General features: G+C 48.2%; 1 protein-coding gene across 1 annotated transcript in view; it reads left to right on the forward strand.

Annotated features, from left to right (window-relative positions):
- Positions 1-17,348, forward strand: part of RB1 (RB transcriptional corepressor 1) — a 334,069-nt gene that overhangs the window by 300,235 nt on the left and 16,486 nt on the right. The window contains exons 22-24 of the mRNA XM_075336899.1: positions 3,854-3,967; positions 4,136-4,302; positions 15,835-15,865. Coding sequence (XP_075193014.1) covers positions 3,854-3,967; positions 4,136-4,302; positions 15,835-15,865 — 312 coding nt within the window. The remainder of the gene's footprint in view (positions 1-3,853; positions 3,968-4,135; positions 4,303-15,834; positions 15,866-17,348) is intronic.

The following is a 17,348-nucleotide window of genomic DNA, read 5'->3' on the forward strand; positions in this document are numbered from 1 at the left end:
GCCGCTCCCAGCCCCTGCAGCACAGATTGGAGTGATCGTGCTATGACGCGCAATCGCTCCAATCAGTGTGCAGTGGGGCGGTCTGATCTGCCGGTGGCCGCCCTCCCCAGGCCTGTGCTAGTCTGGGGACCCTCCCCCAACATGTCTGCAGCGTGCAGCACTGGCTGGTACTAGTGGTGCCACGCCACCGCTGCTGCTGCCGCTGCTGTCACGGAGCAGGAGCGGTGAGTATTGTGCTCACCTTGCAGCCCCTGCGCGCTCTTGTGATTGCTCCTGCGCGCTCCCGTAATGGCCCCTGCCCGTGCCCCCCTGCGATCTGCCCCCCCCCCGACATCCCGATCTGCCCCCCGCCATCCCAATCTGCCGGCCTCCCCCGTGATCTCTATTCTGCAGCCCCTCCGGTATCTCTCTCCTCCTCTGCTCTCCTTGCAGCCCCTGCGCGCTCTTGTGATTGCTCCTGCGCGCTCCCGTAATGGCCCCTGCCCGTGCCCCCCCCGACATCCTGATCTGCCCCCAGACATCCCGATCTGCCCCCCGACATCCCGATCTGCCCCCCGACATCCCGATCTGCCCCCCGACATCCCGATCTGCCCCCCGACATCCCGATCTGCCCCCCGACATCCCGATCTGCCCCCCGACATCCCGATCTGCCCCCCGACATCCCGATCTGCCCCCCGACATCCCGATCTGCCCCCAGACATCCCGATCTGCCCCCAGACATCCCGGTCTGCCCCCAGACATCCCGGTCTGCCCCCAGACATCCCAGTCTGCCCCCCGACATCCCAATCTGCCGGCCTCCCCCGTGATCTCTATTCTGCAGCTCCTCCGGTATCTCCCTCCTCTGCTCTCCCCTTCTGCTTTCCCCCCTCCCCCTCTGCTGTCCCCGTCCCCCTCTGCTGTCCCCGTCCCCCTCTGCTGTCCCCCCGACGTCCTCTTACCTGTCTTCACCGGCCGATCACATCTGCCTCCATCGCTGGGTCCTTCTTCCTGGGTCTTCTGCTGAGCTGTCCAACTTCCTGCCTGCTGGCTGCTGCTGTAAAGCTGTTCCTTGCCTTCTGTTCCTCCTGCTAATCCTCTGGGTACTGTGAGTATAACTTTTTTTTTTTTTTTCTTTTTTTTCCTCTATCCCCTTTCCATTTTTACACCTCATGCGTCCGTGCGTCCCGCCGAGCGCTGATCAGGGATGCAGATAACGTATCTGCATCCGTGGTCAGTTTTCGGCGGGACTTTTTTTCCCGTATTCCCGACGCTTTTTGTATCGCATCTGTCCGTGCGTCCCGCCGAGCGCTGATCAGGGATGCACATAACGGATCGGCATCCCTGCTCAATTTTTGGGGTGACAAAAAGCATCGGGGATACGGAAAAAAAAGTCACGCCAAAAATTGAGCAGGGATGCCGATCCGTTATGTGCATCCCTGATCAGCGCTCGGCGGGACGCACGGACTGATGCAATACAAAAAGCGTCGGGGATACGGAAAAAAAAGTATCACATCTGTCCGTGCGTCCCGCTGAGCGCGGATCAACATCCCTGCTCAATTTTTGGCGTGACTTTTTCTTTTTCCGTATCCCCAGCGCTTTTTGTATCTCATCCGACCGTGCCTCCTGCAGCAGCCAATCAGTGCACTGCGTCTGTGCGTTTAAAAAGTCAAATGGCGTTCCTTGTCTTCTGAGCCCCGCCATGCGCCCAAACAATTGATTTCCACCACATGTGAGGTATCTGTGTACTCGGGAAAAATTGCACAATACGTTTTATGGTGCATTTTTTCCTGATACCGTTGTAAAAAGAAAAAAAAAAAAAGCTACCTTGTTGCTGCAAAAATTTTAAAAAAAAAATTTAAAAAAAATAAATAATTTTCATGGTTCAACGTTATCAACTTTCAGTGGAGCCCCTAGGGGTACAAGGGGCTCACTAAACATCTAGATAAATTCCTTGAGGGGTCTAGTTCCAAAATGGGGTAATTTGTGGGGGAGCTCCACTGTTTAGGCACTATGGGGGGGGGTCTAAAAACGTAACATGGCGTCCGCTAATGATTCCAATCAATTTTGCTGTCAAATGGTGCCCTTCTCTTCTGAGCCCCGCCATGCGCCCAACAATTACTTTCCACCACATGTGAGGTATCTGCGTACTCAGGAGAAAATGGACAATACGTTGGTGCATTTTTTCCTGATACCGTTGTGGAAAAAAAAAAGCTACCTAGTTGAAGCAACAGTTTTTGTGGTAAAAAATTTTTTTTTTCTTTTCACGGCTCAACGTTATAAACTTCTGTGAAGCCCCCAGGTGTTCAAAGTGCTCACCAAACATCTAGAAAAATTATTTGAGGGCTCTAGTTTCCAAAATGGGGTCACTTGTGGGGGAGCTCCATTGTTTAGGCACCTCAGGGGGTCTTCAAACCCGACATGGCGTCCGCTAATTAGTGCAGCTAATTTTGCGTTCAAAAATTCAAATGGCGCTCCTTGCCTTCCGAGCACTGCCGTGTGTCCAAACATTTGATTTCCACCACATATGAGGTATCTGCGTAGTCAGGAGAAAATGGACAATACATTTTATGTTGCATTTTTTCCCGATACCCTTCTGAAAAAAAAGCTACCTAGTTGAAGCAACAGTTTTGTGGTAAAAAAAAATTTTTTTCTTTTCACGGCTCAACGTTATAAACTTCTGTGAAGCCCCCAGGTGTTCAAAGTGCTCATCAAACATCTAGAAAAAATATTTGAGGGCTCTAGTTTCCAAAATGGGGTCACTTGTGGGGGAGCTCCATTGTTTAGGCACCTCAGGGGTCCTCAAACCCGACATGGCGTCCGCTAATGAGTGCAGCTAATTTTGTCTTCAAAAATTCAAATGGCGCTCCTTGCCTTTCGACCTCTTCCGTGCACCCAAACAATTGATTTTTACCCCATATGGGGTATCAGCGTACTCAGGAGAAAATGCACAATAAATTGTAGGGTGCACTTTCTCTTTTCTCCCTTGTAAAAATGAAAATTTTATGGCTAAAGTAACATTTTTGTGTTAAAAAGTAAAATTTTCATTTTTTTCCTTCCGCATTGCTTTGGGTCCTGTGAAGCACCTAAAGGGTTAATAAACTTCTTGGATGTGGTTTTGAGCAGTGTGAGGGGTGCAGTTTTTAGAATGGGGTCACTTTTGGGTATTTTCTGTCACCTCGGCCTCTCAAAGTCACTTCAAATGTGATGTGGTCCCTAAAAAAAAATATTTTGTAAATTTTGTTGGAAAAATTAGAAATTGCTGATGAACTTTGACCCCTTCTAACTTCCTAACGGAAAAAAAAATTTCTTTCGAAAATTGCGCTGATGTAAAGTTGACAAGTGGGAAAAGTTATTTAGTAACTATTTTGTGTGACATCTCTCTCAGATTTATGGGCATAAATTTTCAAAGTTTGAAAATTGCGAAATTTTCGCACAATTTCCTAAACTTTCACAAATAAACGCAAAAAGTATCGGCCTAAATTTACCACTGACATGAAGTACAATATGTCACGAAAAAACAATCTCAGAATCGCCAGGATCCGTTGAAGCGTTCCAGAGTTATAACCTGTCAAAGTGACACTGGTCAGAATTGCAAAAAATGGCCCGGTCATTAGGGTGTTTTAGTGGCCGGGGGTGAAGGGGTTAATTAATATTTCACACCTTGCAAGGGATGTGTTCCGGGTACCAGTTTTTATTAGATGATAATGGAAAAAGAAGAATATCTATATAAGAATATCATTCACTAATGTCCTTCTTATATCATTATTTACTGATCTTGGGAGGGATCCTCCGTTATCTGCTGCTTCTATGTATATTGGCGGTTTTGGTAGATATATTATTGCCACCTCCTTTTATTACCGTTTTTCTTTTACAGACATTTAAGCACGTGTTGATTCGTGAAGGACAGCACGACTCCATCATAGTGTTCTATAACCTGGTCTTCATGCAGAAGCTAAAAAGCAATATCTTGCAGTATGCATCACCAAGGGTGAGATCATTATGTCTTATGATATTGTGGTGAATTGTGCAAACACACAACTAGTTATATGAACTATTAATAATTTCCTGAATACAGCATTATTGTCAACTTGAGTCTGATTGTAATACAGAAAGATATCTATTGATTTGGCTCATTTTATTTTACTTTGTTTTTCAGCCCCCAACCTTATCTCCAATTCCTCAAATTCCACGGAGTCCGTATAGGTTTCCAAATTCTCCGTTAAAAATTCCTGGGGGAAATAACATCTATGTTTCCCCATTAAGAAGTCCATACAAATCATCTGATCTATTGCTTTCACCAACAAAGCTGACGCCACGGACTAGGTTTGTTGAATATATGTATAATCTGTCCATAGATATTCATGAGTACTAGGGGATGAGGTGGGGACATCATTGACTTTTTTGGGATGCTTTTTTTTACCCTTGGGATGAACTATACATGAAACAGCTATCAGCTGCTCACTTGTCTCCCAACTTAAGGGGGCTTTACACGCATCGATATCGCTGGTGAAAGCACCCTCCCCCGTCGTTTGTGCGTCACGGGCAAATCGCTGCCCGTGGCGCACAAAATCGTTAGGAGCCGTCGGCTGTTCATTGGTGTCACACGCAGTGACGGTCGCTAACGATGCCGGATGTGCGTCACGGAATCCGTGACCCCGGCGATATATCGTTAGATGTGTCGTTGCGTGTAACGGGGCCTTTAGAAATAATGTCACAAGTCACATTGGGTGGGACTGAGCAACTTTCATCTTTGCCTACAGCTCTTGCATGGGTGGTCAACATCAGGGCTTTTATATGCATATTTGATGTCTATGCTGTGAGCCTGTGGTTAAATGCTGCAGACAGATGGAACCCTTTAAAATTTTGCACATACGAACATGTGGATTTGTATCTGATTTATGAGAAAACAGGTAAAGTCTGCAGCATTCTCTGAAAGCAGAAGTTTTTCACTGTGGTATTGCAGTTTTTAAAGGGAATTTGTCAGCAGGTTTTTGCTACCTCATTTGACAGCAACATAATATAGGCAAAGAGATTCTGAATCCAACAATGTATCACTTGGATTACTGTCTGAAGCCGTTCTTAAAGAATTTAGATTCAGGAACACAGCAAAGCTGTCCCGCCCACAGGAGGCTCTCTAGAGAGTGTGCATTGACTGTGAGGTGTCAATCACAGCAGTTGGACCGTCCTGCAATGTTAATAACAGGATAATAAACCCCTTAATTGTGTAAACAATTGCACACACGGATTAGAGAAGGACAGCGCTTTTTTTTTTTTTTTTTTAATAACTCCTAGGTTATATGTCATGCCATGCAGTTGGTGGGTGACCTTTTAGGCTATGTGCGCACTAGGCGTTTTTCGGGTGCGTTTTTGTTCAGAAAACTGCATGACTTTGCTTCACCAGAAAAGTCTGTTTTCATTTTTGCTGTCTGCACACAGCGTTTGTCACCACAAACTGCATGCTTTTGCTTCCCTCACAGTGTCTGAGATTTCAGATTTGCTGTAGGCACCTTGATTTTTTTTTTGTTTGTATTTTGGCTGCATTTTTGTGTTGACCACAAAAAAGCAGCATATCAATTTATTTTCGTGTTTTTCACCTATTGGTGATAAAAAAAAAATGCATGGTCCAAAAACACATAAAAAATGCACCATATGTTTGGGTTTTTTTGCCACAGAGTGCATTTTTGTGGTTACGACAAAACTGCAGTGTGCGGACATAGCCTTATTGCTTCCTGTCCTCAGCTTGCTTAGCAAAACCTGCTGACAGATTCCCAATAAACCTGTCCACTTGCGTCATACTATGATAACTTCAAAAATATCATTATTATTTATTATAGTGCCATTTATTCCATGGTGCTTCACATGTGAAAGGGGTATACATAATAGGGAAAAGTACAATAATCCTAAACAATACAAAACACAGACAGGTACAGGAGGAGAGAGGTCCCTGCCCGCGAGGGCTCACTGTGTGCAAGATATGATACTGTTAATCGTGTCTTCTAAATACCTTGTTGCCACATACCCCTCTTTGTGGAACAAGAATTAAAGAAATAAGCCATATAAAATAAAAATACAATATTTTTATTAATGCAAATATATAAATAAACAAAATCGCCTGTATAATTCACCGATTAAAGAGTCCTTCTTGCTCGCAATACCAATTTCACAATAAATGCATAGTGCATAATTAGTAGGCACTCCTCCCGGCCCTTCTATGGAGCAGCTGAGAGCGAGTGGTTGCATCTCATGCTACCAAACCACAGAATCATAAGTACGATTTGGTTAGAAAGGGATGGTACCAAGTATTTTAACTAAATATTTTGCAGTTATTGAGAAACCTTTTAAGCCGTATGCTTACATGTTTTTTGTTTTTTTTTTTCTCCTTGCAACCTGAGTCTCGGGATGAAAACTTAAAGGGATTTTCTGGCCTAAATCCATAGGTTTGCAGTAACTCTATGTACTGTATGCTGTGAGGATTCGCAGGTGTCAGAGCCGGGATCAGCGGTCATGTGGCTGAGAGTATGTGATATGAAGACTCCCAGCCACAATCCGACTGGAGGGGCACATCCTTCTCAATACACTTGCATTGAGCTAGGCTGCCGCCCATCTAGTCTGCATATCGCATACTCACAGCTATGTAACCGCTGTTCCTGCCTCTGAAACCAGTAAATCCACACAGTGCGAGCAATGTGAGGATTTAGACATCTGCAGGCACATAGAGTGATTGAAAAGTTATGGATTGAGACCAGACAGTCTCTTTAAAATAAAAAAAATAAACTAAGGCTAGTTTCACACTTGCGTTGGACGGGATCCGTTGCTATCCGCAGCCTTGAGGAATTACGGTAACCGTTACAGGAAACCGTTATATTCCTCATAGACTTTTATTAGCTACAGATAGCAACGGATGGTCTTGAATTGCATCCGCCCCGCAGCGCATCAGTTGTTTTGACGCTGACAGTCAGTGAGCGTCGGGCGGATGGAATGCTGCATGTAACTTTTTTTGAGCAGCGGAAACCTTTATTTTTCACTGCGCATGCTCTTTTTTTTTTTTTTTTTTTTTTTATCACAAACTTTATTTTATTTCTCGGTGGCCGAACGTTCAGCTGAGCGCTTGGCCGCCGGCATGTCAGGGCGCTCAGTTGATCTACCGGCATGTCAGGGCGCTCAGCTGAGCGCTCGGCTGCCGGCATGTCAGGGCGCCCAGCTGAGCGCTCGGCCGCCGGCATGTCAGGGCGCCCAGCTGAGCGCTCGGCCGCCGGCATGTCAGGGCGCCCAGCTGAGCGCTCGGCCGCAGGCATGTCAGGGCATTCAGCTGAGCGCTCGGCCGCAGGCATGTCAGGGCATTCAGCTGAGCGATCGGCCGCCGGCATGTCAGGGCGCCCAGCTGAGCGCTCGGCCGCAGGCATGTCAGGGCATTCAGTTGAGCGATCGGCCGCCAGCATGTCAGGGCACTCAGCTGAGCGCTCGGCCGCCGGCATGTGAGAGCGCTCGGCCGCCGGCTATTAAGAGCGATCAGCTGATTGTTCACAATAGTCGGCTGCCGGTAAACTGTAAGAAGAAAAGAAAACAAAAAGCTTTCCGTTATTTTGTACGATCCGTAGCATTGCGTTGTGCCACTATATGCAACGCATCCGTTGCATGCGTCACACAACGCAATGCTACGGATCCCGTCCAACGCAAGTGTGAAACTAGCCTAAATCATGCAGTGTGGCCCTAGTTTCAAGATCTGTTGTTTAGACTTTACTGCATGACTTCTTTTTTTCTAGTATTCCCTATAATATCATTTGTAATAAACAAGTGAGGTTCCTCGCACCACCTGCAAGGATTATACTGATGGAAGTGACCATCAGATTCTTGGCCACGATTGTCTAAACCAATAGTTATTTGTTGTATTTAATAAACAGGATTTTGGTTCACTGATCCAAAGTTATATCTTATCTACATTTATGATCTCTAACCAGCCATCTCGGGTTAAGGGGGGATTCTGACTCTACTATTCTTCAATAGAATTAGTGACAGAAAGTCACATACACATTAGACTAAGGCCTTCTTTGGCGGTCAGTCTAAGGCCGGGGCCACACGGGAATCTACTGCGATCCCGTCGCATGACATTCTGCTCATGCTGGCAGTATAGCAGAGCAGAGTGTCATGTGAGTGTCCCTGCGACTGAGGTCCATTCGTGCTAGCGGACCTCAGCTGCGGGGGGGCGGCCCGGCTCTGAGGAGGAGCGGGCCAGCGCTGCGGTGGGGCGGGCCGGCACGGAGGAGGGGAGGGAGGGATTTATCTCTCTCTCTCCTCAGTAACCGGCTATTGCCATTCTCACCATGCACTCGCAGTGTGATTTTTCTCTCGCCCCATAGACTTGAATGGGTGCGAGAGAAACAATGATTGCATTACAATCGTAGCATGCTGCGATTGTTTTCTCTGTCCGATTAGGGAGAAAATAATCGCTCATGTGTGCTGACACATGGGCTGATATTGGTCCGAGTGGAATGCGATTTTTTTTTTTTATCGCACTCCACTCGCACTGTTTTTCTCGCCGTGTGTCTTAGGCTACTTTCACACATCCGGTTTTTGCTCTGCGGCACAATACGGCGCTCTGCAGAAAAACCGCAACCGTTTTTTTTGCCGCCGGTTGCGGTTTTTTTGCATAGACTTACATTAGTGCCATATTGTGCCACATGGGCTTGCGTTCGGTCCGGTTTTTGCCGCATTCGGCAGATTTTGCCGATGCCGCGGCCGGATGGAACGTTGCCTGCAACGTTTTTTGCTCCGGCAAAAAAAAAAGCATCGCGCCGCATCCGGCCGCTGCGGCGCATTTTTCAATGCATGCCTATGGACGCCGGATGCGGCGCGATGAGGAGGAAACCGCATCTGGCCACCGCATGCGGTTTCTTCCACTGCACATGCTCAGTAGCATGCCGCAACCGGAAAAAAAAACGGACGGGCCGCATGTAAAAAAGTATGCATCCTGTTTTCGCCGCATCTGTTGCATAGGTTTCACAGCCGGATTGAGCCGCACTGCTCTAACCGGATGTGTGAAAGTAACCTTAGGCCTAATGTGTATAGTGGCCTCCCGACTTTTACCCAGCAGATAATGTAGGAGAGAGAAACCTCTGTCTGATCCTTTTGTTCTCCGGGAGTGAAGCCTCTACTAAAGTTGTTTTGAAGAAGATCCTTCAGAGAGCACAGGAGCGCACGGATGAGCAGTCCTGTGTATGGAGATGTCAGGAGAGATAACGGCCAGCCAAAGAATCGTTCAGCCAAAATATGTAGGATGGTTAATCTGACATGATCACGTCATTATCTCTAGTGTTGAAAAGCCCCAGGAACCATTTCCATACATAAATTTGGAAGACATTGCCTTATTTAGTCTGAGTCATCGTAGGATACAATTAATGTATGTGATGCAGGTTTAAAATATGTAATAAATGATGTATTATAGTTTATTAATCAGCAATTTGCAAGTAAACTTGAGTCTGTCACCCCAATGATTGTTGAGTTAGTTTTATTTTAGTTTATAAATCTGCGATCTTAATGGGTTGAACTGGCATTTATTTTAAAAGGATTTTTCTTCGGCGCTCCATTGGGAGACCCAGACGATTGGGGTGTATAGCACTGCCTCCGGAGGCCACACAAAGCATTACACTAAAAAGTGTAAGGCCCCTCCCCTTCTGGCTATACACCCCCCGTGGGATCACGGGCTCATCAGTTTTCAAGCTTTGTGCGAAGGAGGTCAGACATCCACGCATAGCTCCACTGTTTAGTCAGCAGTAGCTGCTGACTATATCGGATGGAAGAAAAGAGGGCCCATACTAGGGCCCCCAGCATGCTCCCTTCTCACCCCATTCCTATTGGCGGTGTTTGTTAAGGTTGAGGTACCCATTGTGGGTACGGAGGCTGGAGCCCACATGCTGCTTTCCTTCCCCATCCTCCTGAGGGGCTCTGAGGAAGTGGGATCTTACCGGCCCCCAAGCCCTGAGGCCGGGCTCCATCCACAGACCCGTAGAACCTGCTGGATACGGAGCTGGGTACCGTTCAGGGACAAGGCCCTGCTACATTCAGGTACTCTGTGTCCCCGTATGGACAGGCCGCGCACACTCCAGACTTGCTGGGTGTGCTAGTGCGCCGGGGACAGTAGCGCTGTGCGCTGGGGTTACAGTCACTGCAGTTTCTCTGAGGGACTTTTTGTGTTGGGGACTGCCGCGCCGGCCGCCCCTGGAGCGGCGGCGCGGCTGAGACTTGTGGTGCGCCGGGGACTTAGCGCCGACCGTGCTTTTACGACGGCGGCGCTTATAAATCTAGTCCCCGGCTTTTGCGGCCTAGCTCCGCTTCGTTCCCGCCCCCATCCTGTCAATCAGGGCAAGGGAGAGACGCTGTACGATAGTCAGCGCCGAGGGCTGGAGTCTTATTTACATACTCCAGCCCTCTCACTGAGCACAGTGGGGAGCAGGTTTCCCGCACTTTGTCTGCACACGCCCAGGGCCCGCCCCTCTCCACAGGACGCCGGCAGCCATTCCTACATGCAGTCTGGCTGGAGAACGGACACAGGCTCTGGGAGACCCAGACAAGGGATTTCTGGCGACCACACACCCGCGTTAAGCGGGCGGTAAGCAGCACATTAGTGCTGGCCCCACTAGTGCCCCAGTGTTATATTGGTGTATTTTTTTCTCTATACCATATATATATATATATTGCACTGTAAGGTCGCTTCTTGGCTGTATACCCTATATTGCACTGAGGAGACGACAACATGTCATCCGCAAAACGCAAGGGTGCCAAGACACAGGCTGTATACGCTACTTGTGCCGCTTGTGGGGCTGATCTACCGGCAGGTTCCAAAGACCCCCATTGTGTGCAATGTTCGGTCCCTGTGCCACTTCGTCAGCCGGAGTCTATGGTGGTAGTGGCCCAGGCAGAGTCACCGGTGAACCCTGTCCCGGTGACGGGGACAGAGTTTGCAGTTTTTGCTGACAAGATGTCTGTCACTATGACAAAAATCCTAGAGACCTTGCAGGCCAGGCCAGTTACTCAGACCATGGACACTGCTGCGTCAATGTTCCCCGGTCCCCCTCAGTTGGAGTTAATCCGTGCTTCAATGGGGTCCCAGGCATCTCAGGCTGAAGGCTCTGACTCAGATGACAGTCCCAGGCAGCCTAAGCGAGCTCGCTGGGAGAGACCCTCCACGTCATCACGCGGATCAGGGTCTCAGCGAGAAGAGTCTCTGCATGATGAGACAGAGGAGGGTGATCAGGAGTCTAATCCTGAGACCGCTCTCAATCTGGATACTCCTGATGGTGACGCCATGGTAAATGACCTTATAGCGGCCATCAATAGACTGTTGGATATTTCTCCCCCAGCCCCTTCAGCAGAAGAGGCAGCTGCACAGCAGGAGAAGTTCCATTTCAGGTATCCCAAGCGTAAACTGAGTACTTTTCTGGACCACGCTGACTTCAGAGAATCAGTCCAGAAACACCATGCTTATCCAGACAAGCGTTTCTCCAAACGTCTTAAGGATACACGTTATCCCTTCCCCCTGACGTGGTCAAACGCTGGACCCAGTGTCCAAAGGTGGATCCCCCAATCTCCAGGCTTGCGGCTAGATCCATAGTTGCAGTGGAGGATGGGGCTTCACTTAAAGATGCCAATGACAGACAGATGGACCTTTGGTTGAAATCTGTCTATGAAGCTATCGGCGCGTCGTTTGCTCCAGCATTCGCGGCCGTGTGGGCACTCCAAGCTATTTCAGCTGGTCTGGCACAGGTGGACTCTATCATACGTCCAGCAGTGCCGCAAGTGGAGTCCTTAACTTCGCAAATGTCTGCGTTTGCGACCTATGCTATCAACGCTGTCCTGGACTCTACGAGCCGTACCTCAATGGCGTCTGCCAACTCGGTGGTTTTGCGCAGAGCCTTGTGGTTAAAAGAATGGAAAGCGGATTCTGCTTCCAAAAAATGTTTAACCAGCTTGCCACTATCTGTAGACAGACTGTTTGGTGAGCAATTGGCTGAAATCATTAAACAGTCCAAGGGTAAAGACTCCTCCTTACCCCAGCCCAGATCAAGCAAACCTCAACAGAGGAGGTGGCAGTCGAGGTTTCGGTCCTTTCGAGGCTCGGGCAAGGCCCAATTCTCCTCGTCCAAAGGGACTCAGAAGGAGCAAAGGGGCTCAGATTCCTGGCGGGCTCACTCACGCCCCAAGAAAGCAACCGGAGGAACCGCTTCCAAGGCGGCTGCCTCATGACTTTCGGCCTCCTCCCTCCGCATCCTCGGTCGGTGGCAGGCTCTCCCGCTTTTGCGACATTTGGCTGCCACAGGTCAAGGACCGGTGGGTAACAGACATTTTGTCTCACGGGTACAGGATAGAGTTCAGTTCTCGTCCTCCGCCTCGGTTCTTCAGAACTTCCCCACATCCCGACCGAGCAGATGCTCTTCTGCAGGCGGTGGGCTCACTAAGAGCAGAAGGAGTGGTGATCCCTGTTCCTCTTCAGGAACAAGGGCAAGGTTTTTACTCCAATCTCTTCGTGGTTCCAAAAAAGGACGGCTCGTTCCGTCCTGTTCTGGACCTAAAGCTGCTCAACAAGCATGTGAACGCCAGGCGGTTCCGGATGGAATCCCTCCGCTCCGTCATTGCCTCAATGTCTCAAGGAGATTTCCTTGCATCAATAGACATCAAAGATGCTTATCTCCACGTGCCGATTGCTACAGAGCACCAACGTTTTCTACGTTTTGTGATAAGAGACGAACATCTCCAGTTCGTAGCTCTGCCATTTGGTCTGGCGACAGCCCCACGGGTTTTCACCAAGGTCATAGCGGCAGTGGTAGCAGTCTTGCACTCCCAGGGACACTCGGTGATCCCTTACTTGGACGATCTACTTTGCAAAGCACCCTCTCAAGAGGCATGCCAACACAGCCTGAATGTTGCGCTGGAGACTCTCCAGACTTTCGGGTGGATCATCAACTTTTCAAAGTCAAATCTGTCACCGACTCAATCACTAACGTATCTTGGCATGGAGTTTCATACTCTCTCAGCGATAGTGAAGCTTCCGCTGGACAAGCAGCGGTCACTACAGACAGGGGTACAGTCTCTTCTTCATGGTCAGTCGCACTCCTTAAGGCGCCTCATGCACTTCCTAGGGAAGATGGTGGCAGCAATGGAGGCAGTCCCGTTTGCACAGTTTCATCTGCGCCCACTTCAATGGGACATTCTCCGCCAATGGGACGGGAAGTCAACTTCCCTGGACAGGAAAGTCTCCCTTTCCCAGACGGCCAAGGACTCTCTGCAATGGTGGCTTCTTCCCACCTCATTATCACAGGGAAGATCATTCCTACCCCCATCCTGGGCAGTGGTCACGACAGACGCGAGTCTGTCAGGGTGGGGAGCAGTTTTTCTCCACCACAGGGCTCAAGGGACGTGGACTCAGCAGGAGTCCACCCTTCAGATCAATGTTCTGGAAATCAGGGCAGTGTATCTTGCCCTACTAGCCTTCCAGCAGTGGCTGGAAGGAAAGCAGATCCGAATTCAGTCGGACAACTCCACAGCGGTGGCATACATCAACCACCAAGGAGGGACACGCAGTCGGCAAGCCTTCCAGGAAGTCCGGCGGATTCTGTTGTGGGTGGAGGACAGAGCATCCACCATATCAGCGGTTCACATCCCGGGCGTAGAAAACTGGGAAGCAGACTTCCTCAGTCGCCAGGGTATGGACGCAGGGGAATGGTCCCTTCACCCGGACGTGTTTCAGGAAATCTGTCGCCGCTGGGGGGTGCCGGACGTCGACCTAATGGCGTCGCGGCACAACAACAAGGTCCCGACGTTCATGGCGCGGTCTCGCGATCAAAGAGCTGTGGCGGCAGACGCCTTAGTGCAAGATTGGTCGCAGTTCCGGCTCCCTTATGTGTTCCCACCTCTGGCACTCTTGCCCAGAGTGCTACGCAAGATCAGATCCGATTGCAGCCGCGTCATACTCGTCGCCCCAGACTGGCCGAGGAGGTCGTGGTACCCGGATCTGTGGCATCTCACGGTCGGCCAACCGTGGACACTACCAGACCGACCAGACTTACTGTCCCAAGGGCCGTTTTTCCATCGGAATTCTGCGGCCCTGAACCTGACTGTGTGGCCATTGAGTCCTGGATCCTAGCGTCTTCAGGATTATCCCAAGGAGTCGTTGCCACCATGAGACAGGCTAGGAAGTCCACTTCTGCTAAGATCTACCACAGAACGTGGAGGATTTTCTTATCCTGGTGCTCTGCACAAGGAGTATCCCCCTGGCCATTCGCGTTACCTACTTTTCTTTCCTTCCTGCAATCTGGGTTGGAAAAGGGCTTGTCGCTCGGCTCCCTTAAAGGGCAAGTCTCGGCACTATCCGTGTTTTTTCAGAAGCGTCTAGCACGACTTTCTCAGGTGCGCACGTTCCTGCAGGGGGTTTGTCATATCGTCCCTCCGTACAGGCGGCCGTTAGATCCATGGGATCTAAACAGGGTACTAGTTGCTCTCCAGAAGCCGCCCTTCGAGCCTCTGAGGGATGTTTCACTTTCTCGTCTCTCACAGAAAGTGGCCTTTCTAGTGGCGGTCACGTCTCTTCGGAGAGTGTCTGAGCTAGCAGCGCTGTCATCCAAGGCTCCCTTCCTGGTGTTCCACCAGGACAAGGTAGTGCTGCGCCCCATTCAGGAGTTTCTCCCTAAGGTGGTATCCTCTTTTCATCTTAATCAGGATATCTCATTGCCTTCCTTTTGTACTCATCCAGTTCTTCGGTATGAAAAGGATTTACATTTGTTAGATCTGATGAGAGCACTCAGAATCTACATTTCCCGCACGGCGCCCCTGCGCCGCTCGGATGCACTCTTTGTCCTTGTCGCTGGTAAGCGCAAAGGGACGCAGGCTTCCAAAGCCACCCTGGCTCGATGGATCAAAGAACCAATTCTTGAAGCCTACCGTTCTGCTGGGCTTCCGGTTCCATCAGGGCTGAAGGCCCACTCTACCAGAGCCGTGGGTGCGTCCTGGGCATTACGACACCAGGCTACGGCTCAACAGGTGTGCCAGGCAGCTACCTGGTCGAGTCTGCACACTTTCACCAAACATTATCAGGTGCATACCTATGCTTCGGCGGACGCCAGCCTAGGTAGAAGAGTCCTGCAGGCGGCAGTTACCTCCCCGTAGGGGAAGGCTGTCTTTGCAGCTCTAACATGAGGTATTTCTTTACCCACCCAGGGACTGCTTTTGGACGTCCCAATCGTCTGGGTCTCCCAATGGAGCGCCGAAGAAGAAGGGAATTTTGTTACTTACCGTAAATTCCTTTTCTTCTAGCTCCTATTGGGAGACCCAGCACCCGCCCTGTTGTCCTTCGGGATTGTTGGTTTTGTTCGGGTACACATGTTGTTCATGTTGAACGGTTTTCAGTTCTCCGATGTTACTTCGGAGTGAATTTGTTTAAACCAGTTATTGGCTTTCCTCCTTCTTGCTTTAGCACTAAAACTGATGAGCCCGTGATCCCACGGGGGGTGTATAGCCAGAAGGGGAGGGGCCTTACACTTTTTAGTGTAATGCTTTGTGTGGCCTCCGGAGGCAGTGCTATACACCCCAATCGTCTGGGTCTCCCAATAGGAGCTAGAAGAAAAGGAATTTACGGTAAGTAACAAAATTCCCTTCTTTGGCATGTGGTTTTGTAGTTGATTCTTTTCATGCTTTTATGTCAGGTTTTCTTTGTTTTTGAATTAAAAAAAAAAAAAAAACCCACAAGAAATTATTTTAGAAGCAACAATGCCAATATGAATGGAGCTGATTTAGCTTTTTCTTTCTATTACTGTAGTTATACAGAAAAACTGAAAATGTTAACCACTTTCTATCTGTTCCTTCTAGAATCCTGGTATCCATTGGTGAATCTTTTGGGGTGAGCAGTCAATTTGCTACATTTATAGTTATGGCTGTCAGGATGGCTTTGTGGTAGCAAAAAAAAAGAAAATGATGTTTTTTGTTGTACAAAAGTAGTAAAGCCTAAAAAAATTATGTTTGGTATTGCTGTAATTAATTACAAGAATAAAGTTCAAATATCATCTATAGCAATTTATAGCAAAACCCTAAAAACAATGGTGGAATAACTTTTTTTTTTTCCATTCATGATCCGTCATCCTCCAACTTTTTATAAATGACAGCTATTTATTTATTTATTTATTTTTTCTATTTTCAAATCTTAACTAATAAGATATACAAGAAAAAAAAAAGAAAAAAGAAACCCCTATAAGAAAAAGTACATTTTTAGTTTGACTTGCCTTGTTATTCAGGATAAGTCCAAGATTTGGAGCAAAGCAGTCCAGTCTAAATTGACCCAAAAAGAAAAGCTTAGACTGCACTTTCCCAACTAGCGGGTTACAGAAAAAGAAACAATGAAATCTTACGAGGGAATACAAAATATACTGAATATGTATATATACGTGAGAACAAACATGTTCTTTTGTGCTATGTATGTATTCACCAAAAAGAATGGGGATTTAAAGGCATTTAGCAGGAGTGTAGTAGTATTCATCCATGGACCCCGAAATGTTGTCAAATGTTTTAAACCCCTTCACCACCAGCGGTTTTTTCTTTTTTTTCTTTTTTTACATTCCCTTCTTCCAAAAGCTATAACTTTTTTTTTTTTTGTTTGTTTGTTTTCTGTCAACATAACCATGTGAGGCTGGTTTCACTGCCTCATGAATCACTCTTAAAAACTAAGGGAATATTATTTCACTGTTCTGCTATAAAATTCTCCTGGAAGTCCATCAGATCCTGGTGCTTTTCATTTGGAGTAGATTACAATTCCTCTATCGCTGGAGTGGTGCGATCTGGCTTCTTCACCTTTTCTTGATGCTGCTCCAGATTTGCGGTGCCATGTTGTGGCCAAAACTTTAGATTTGCAAGAAGTCGCATGTTACACCACAAGCTCTCAATGCAAGTCTATGAGAGCCAGAACGAGGCTCTCATAGACTTGTATTGAGTTGGGACCTCCATCGCGCTCTATGAAACACTGGAGCTGCTGGCAGGTCACAAATTGTCAGAAACCATCAACAGCAGCGTGGATAGAAGATGAAGAAGCCAGGCGAAGAGGACTAAGATTTAAAGCACCACTCCAGCCATGCAACTAAGGCCTAGGCCACACGGCGAGAAAATCGGTGCGAGTGGAGTGTGATAAAACATCGCATTCCACTCGGACCAATTTTACCTTGTGTGTCAGCGCACATGAGCGATTATTTTCTCAGCCCTAATCAGACCGAGAAAACAATCACAGCATGCTGCGAATGTAATGCGAGACTCTTTCTCTCGCACCCATTCAAGTGAATGGGGCGAGAGAAAAATCGCACTGCACTAGCGGTACACCGGTGTAATGCGAGTGCAGA

Source organism: Anomaloglossus baeobatrachus, chromosome 2 (genome assembly GCF_048569485.1).
Source record: "Anomaloglossus baeobatrachus isolate aAnoBae1 chromosome 2, aAnoBae1.hap1, whole genome shotgun sequence".
In the NCBI taxonomy this organism is placed as follows: domain Eukaryota; kingdom Metazoa; phylum Chordata; class Amphibia; order Anura; family Aromobatidae; genus Anomaloglossus; species Anomaloglossus baeobatrachus.